A 5,853-nucleotide genomic window follows, 5' to 3' on the forward strand; every position below is an offset into this window, starting at 1 on the left:
CCTAGTGCACCCATAGCTCCCGGCCTCCCGGGAGCAGCGGCTCTTGGTCCGCGGTGCCGGCTAGAGAGGGGCGCGACCTTCGCCCCCGCGTCGACTGTGGGTTGCGGCAGGTGCACGTCGCACCGGGTCCCCGCGTCCTCCGGCCCCGCCACCCGGGCGCCGCGCCCGCCCCGCCCCCGTCCCCGCCCGCCCTCGGGCCGCCCGGGGCAGGGCCTGTAGCTGCCAGGCATGGGAGGGCGGCCGCCTGTGGAGGGCGGCTGAGCGCGGCCGAGACCGCGCTGTGGCCTCCTGTTGCTGTGTGCTCCCCTCCGGGCCCTGCGAGGTTCACAGCCACAGAGCTTGCTGGCGGCAGGGCCCCTGCCCCGTGGAGGCTGTGGCGTGGTACTCTCGCCATCCCGTTGAGTTAATAGCGCTGTCCCCCAGCGATGCGCTGAGGGTGCCCAGATCCCTACACTGGCGTCCTCTGCTGCGCCTAGAGCCACCGACCCCATGGGCCCCTCAGGCACTGCGCACAGAATGCGGGCGCCACTGTCTTGGCTGCTGCTGCTGCTGCTGTCTCTGCAGGTGGCAGTGCCGGCGGGCGCACTGGCTGAGACCCTGCTGGACGCACCCGGGGCCAGGGGTGCCAGCTCCAACCCGCCAAGCCCCGCCAGTGTGGTGGCCCCGGGGACAACGCCGTTCGAGGAAAGTCGATTGCCCGTGTTCACCCTGGATTACCCCCACGTGCAAATCCCTTTCGAGATCACTTTGTGGATCCTACTGGCTTCCTTGGCCAAGATTGGTAAGGAACTGTACCCGTGGGTGGGGGCGGGGACGATCGGACTAGAGATCCTGGTGGGTGACCCGCCAAGTAGGCAAGTAATTGGTCTCAGATAGTGGCCAGCTCCTCCTGCACCAAGGCAGCCTTGGACAGACAGATTAGCTCCTGTGGTTGAAAGATCTCCTGTTCTTAATCGACACTGGCCTTGGAAATCCGGGAAAGACTGGCCCATAGCATGAGACCCACTGCAGACTTCTGCTTTGAACGTCAAGTTTGACAGCTCTGTGCCAAAGTTGAGGGAGACCTGCACGCTGAGTGAGGCAGTGCACAGCTGAATTGCGTATCATCTACAAGTAGAGCGCAGAGAGGAAGTGGGTACGATCTTGGACCGCAGAGGGTGTGTTGGCAGGACACACACCCTCCTCGTGCCCCTGACTGATGAGGTGCTTAGACTGGGACTGTGGACACCTGAGTGCTTGCCAGTGCCCTGTTCCTCCTCTCTGGGCTCTTCACTCTCTAGAAAGCCTCTTCTTTAGAGGTAACTGGAGCCAGGGAGACCAGCTATCCACAAATAATTAACCCACTTGCCCTACCATCCCCAAGTTGAGCCCGTTTTCTCATCTGTTAGCCTGACCACTCCATCACAACACTCGCTCACAGTTTTACCCCGTATCTAGTATTAGAATATGTTCTCTCTCGCTGTACTGTTCAAAATGTATGAGATGAGGAGAGCATGGTATTTTCTATGTTTTATGCATTCACCTTGTGGGATGCGGGTTTCCATACATCTCAGCCATTCTAGGGAACCTTTCTGATAAGCAGGGGAGAGGGCACCCATGGTTACAACACAGGAAATGCTCCTCGTACAGAGGAGTATAGCAAATGCAGTGTGGCTGTGGAGAGATGAGGGGCTCACATCCTGGCCAGACCTATACAGACCGTTTTCAAGGATGACTGGAGTCTGGTCAGTGTAAACTGTTCACCAGAAACAGCATTCTAGACTGGAAAGGGGATGGGTCTAAGCAGGTGGCAGGGGTAGTTTGTAAGAGTGTGGAACTTGCAAGCTAAACCTGGAATTGACTTCCGAGGTTAGATTTAAATCCATTAGCCTGTAATGGTGATAAACAAAGGTGTCCTATGTGACATAATGACTCTGCCGTCTGTAATTGCTGGCTCCGGCATGATTGACTAGCTGTGTGTTTTAATTCCACCTGAGCAATGGTGTAAGGGACATGGGCCTCCCTATCAAGCAAACAGCCACATAAGCTCATGGCCTCTAATAATAGCCCGAGATGCTCTCTTCACATATCCCTCACAGCATCCCCACCCCGTAGGGGTGTGCAGGTGTGAATACTCTCACCTGAGAGAGACGGGAACCAAAACTGGGAAGTTCACACTGTGACCGACAAAGTCCAACCCACCAAATGCACACAGATAGCTCACCTCTGGGTCTCCCCCTGTGCCTGAGTCAGAACCCCAGGAGGGCTGCATTTGTGACCTTTTCCATTATGGACTTTTCTGCTCTGACACCCTCTTCTGTTCTTCACCCCTGATTATTTTAATCAGATTAATTACACTAATAACAGCCGCTAGTGGGCACTTAAGTTCATTATCCCTCATTTTCACAGCCCTCATCCTGGGTAGATATGATGGACCTGCTTTGGGGGAGGAGGAAGCTGACACACGAGGAAGGTTTGCTGATGGATGAAGAGACCCAGTTCTAGGCAGAAGGGTTGGATGCCTCATCTTTGGTCCTCCCTGAAGGCTTGTTCCGGAGTGAGGATTAGAGGAGGGTGGATTTGTCCATTAACCCAGGTTGTCAAGGCAGGCGTGACACTGGTGACAGTGGTGACTGTGCTCCAGACAGCCACCGCGATAGCTGGCACTTCTGTTGCTTTTCCACTATCTTCTGCTGTCTCTGTGCTTCTTGCCTTCTGTCTTAATCCCTGAGCTCTTGTTCTCTTGAGTGGCCTTTGGGAGTCCTCTTAACTCAGTTGTGGTATTCCACTCATCTTAATGGACATCGTCATCCTAACTGTGTGGGACTTGGTTAAAAGTCTCCATGCTTGTGTGAGTCAAAGTTCAAGCACACGTACCTTCGTGTCTCTCTTAACCACAGTCTTAGCCCAGGGTCCTGAACTCCCTGGCCCTCTTCCATTTTACATGCCACTTTGCCCTCATGAAGTTGGGTTGGACCATAGTTCAAACACATTGCAGGTGTATTTCCCCAGTCCATCTGCCTTCCTTGAATTCCATACTTCTCTGGCCACTGGGGCAGGTTAGAGATGACAGGATTTGTCTATTCTTGTCTCTTTCTCAGAGAGAGGTTCAAGTAGTCAGGTGCTGGCTCCCTGAAATAGATCTCAGAAGAGGAAGTGGAGTTTTCGAGTTAAAAAGGAAATCTGTTTGGAGTCTTTTGCTCTTTTCTTCCTATTTTGCAACCCAGCTTTCTCTTGCCTCCTTGGATGCTTCCGAAGGAATGTGCAAATACCCAGATATACCAAAGTCTCCTTTCCACATGCCCTCAAGTCTTTCTCCAGCATCACCATGCCCTCCAGACCCTCCACTCTCTCTCTCTCGCTCTGGCTTTGAGCAAGACTGCCCAGGTATTGCAGAACAATTTCACGGGCCAGGAAAATAAGTTCTGAAACAGAAGCCGTGGAGCTTTGTGTTAAATATTTACATTTTACGAATCAAATATAGTTTATGCACTTAGCTATCTGCAAGACCAAAGCATTCATGAAGACTTAGAACTAAAAAAAGAACTTCATATTGTAACTGCTCAGCTTACCTGTCTAATGTCAGTTCTAACTGCCTGTAAGTTTATTAAGCTGTATAGACTTTGTGTCTGGTTAATGTCAGTGAATGGTGTTTTTATTTATTTGTAGGATTTGATTTTTAACAGCAAGGTTTATTTTAGAGTTCGACAGGTTCTGTTTTAGACCTTGTGCTTGAAAGCTTTTGTTTGGGGGTGGTTCACTTACTGTAGGTAGCTTAAGTTGCTCACATTTGGGAAAGATGATGGAGTTCAAAACACACAGAGACGTGAGGTTATGGGGCCACACAAACGCCAGCTCATATAGAAACCATGGTTTCCGTTTGGAGCATTTTAAGGAAGTACCTGGTGTGCCAGGACTCACCTGCTCAGAGAACAGGGAGAAACATTCCCAGTGATTAATCTAAACATGGATGAACAGGTTGCACCTAAGAACACTTGTGGGAGGTTTAAATACCAGTGGTGAACTTAGAGCGGCTATCTAGATTGCACTGCTTCGGGTCTTGGAGGCATTCTCAGAAATCAGAAAGCACGCTTGTTCATCTTGTCTCACGCTTGTTCATCTTGTTTTACAGAAGGCATAAGTCACCTTATGTTCTCCTTGCTTTATCTGGTTACTGGGGGGGGAAAGTCAACGTCCTCATTATTTGGCTAGAGAGGTAGTTCTGCGGCTATAAAATGTCCCGCAAGCCTGATCAGAGAATTGATGAGATGGGCGTGTGCAGAACACTCTGGTTGAATGGGGGAAAAAAAAAGAGTGCAGTGATTTTAGCCCAGCTTGCTTTTTCCTTAAGACCTCATGTCTCTACCCTTTAGACTCTCACTGTGCACACATATTTCTGGCAATGTGTTGATTCTTTTTTTTTTTTTGTACAGAAAACTCTGCACAGGTTGCCCCAGTGAACCGTATGTGCAAGGATATAGCTCAAGGCTGACAGTAAGAGGCATCTAGAGGAAGAGGCTGAGTGCAGACCCTTCCCATGCTTGCCCTACCGAAACTGAGTGGCTATGACTGTATATTCTACTTCTGCTCAGGGACAAAGCAGTGACTCTCATGTTTAAAGTAAATGAATTCTGGTCTTTGTTCCAGGATTCTCTGTATGCCTCATGTACAGCATTAGGGTCTCACCCAGGATGCTTCATTTGCTTTTCCTACCTGGGTGGGTGGTCCTGGTTACCCCTGTCTTTTTTCTATTTTCTTGGCCCCACAACTTGGGGTTAGGACACAGCATTTCTACTGTTCTCCATCTTGTTGTCTGAAAAACACATTGTGTTGTTGTTGTTGTTGTTGTTGTTATTGTTATTTGTTGAAAGGCAAAACACTTGTCCTATGAAGACGTCTGTCCTTGGCTTTGGGCTACCTTAAGTTTAAAACACGAGTCTCAAAAGTTGTGTATGTTCCTGAATTTAGAGATCTTTATCTCTGAAAATGTCTCCTTCTACTTACTCGCCTCACACTTCGTCTACTTTGTCCCAAGCTTCTGTGCCATCTGGGGAGGGGCATGGGATGAAGTTCTTGTTCTTCAAATCTCATGTTGTACAGACCGTGTGCCCGCCGCCATGTGCTCTGACTTAATAAAACCAACAGAGCGGTCAAGGTTCTTTTCTCTTCCGAGGACCACATATGTTCAGGGTCATCCATATGTTTCCAGTCTGAAAAAGGAAGGCAGTAGATTTTTTCTTTCTTTCTAAAGATGAATTCAGGCATCACAAAGATGATATCAGGACATTGCCATCACAGTGTTCTCATCTTTACAATGACAGCAGTGATATTTATTTTTCTGTTTTGTTTGCTGCTTATCAACTTTCAAAAGGATAACTTTATTTACCATTAGCAAGGCACTTAGTTCTTGTAGAATTTTCATGTGTTTGGTAAGCCCCCAAACACACACACACACACACACACACACACACACACACACACACACACACCCCACAAACATGTTTTCTTTGTAGGGCTATAAAAATTTACCTGTAAGTTTGCTGGTTTTGCTATACAGATAGATTAGATTTGGGGTGATGACTCCATTACTTTAAGATCTTCAGTCATAGTGCTATTTGGTTTAACTGCATATTTTTTGAGTCAGTTTTGGGTCACTTATATGTTAGTATCATTTGAACTTTTACTATTGCTTAAAGATTTTTTTAGAGGCCTTAAAGTTCTCCTTCTGCATTCATGTGCCCCTTTCATTTTAACAGTTTTATTCTTGGCTCTCATCATCTTGATCAAAATTATTTTTTCTCTTGTATTTTTTTTTTAAAAAATCATTCTTGCTTTGGTCTCCATCTTTACAGCCTTTGCTTCTACTATTGGGGC

The 5,853-nt window shown here is 48.4% G+C and overlaps 1 protein-coding gene and 1 long non-coding RNA gene across 2 annotated transcripts in view; one reads left to right on the plus strand and one right to left on the minus strand.

The window, feature by feature from the left end:
• The first annotated feature begins 303 nt into the window (after positions 1–303).
• The window catches only part of Slc9a2 (solute carrier family 9 member A2), an 82,432-nt gene continuing 76,882 nt past the window's right edge, over positions 304–5,853 (plus strand). Inside the window, exon 1 of the mRNA NM_001113335.1 lies at positions 304–781. Within this exon, the coding sequence (NP_001106806.1) occupies positions 490–781 (292 nt within the window). The 5' untranslated portion in view covers positions 304–489. The remainder of the gene's footprint in view (positions 782–5,853) is intronic.
• LOC103690525 (uncharacterized) overlaps positions 1,925–5,853 on the minus strand; it is a 17,440-nt gene continuing 13,511 nt past the window's right edge. Inside the window, exons 5-6 of the long non-coding RNA XR_594357.4 lie at positions 4,984–5,189; positions 1,925–3,404 (exon numbers count right to left, since the gene is read on the minus strand). This is a non-coding gene — a long non-coding RNA (uncharacterized LOC103690525). The remainder of the gene's footprint in view (positions 3,405–4,983; positions 5,190–5,853) is intronic.

This window comes from Rattus norvegicus, chromosome 9 (genome assembly GCF_036323735.1).
Source record: "Rattus norvegicus strain BN/NHsdMcwi chromosome 9, GRCr8, whole genome shotgun sequence".
NCBI lineage: Eukaryota > Metazoa > Chordata > Mammalia > Rodentia > Muridae > Rattus > Rattus norvegicus.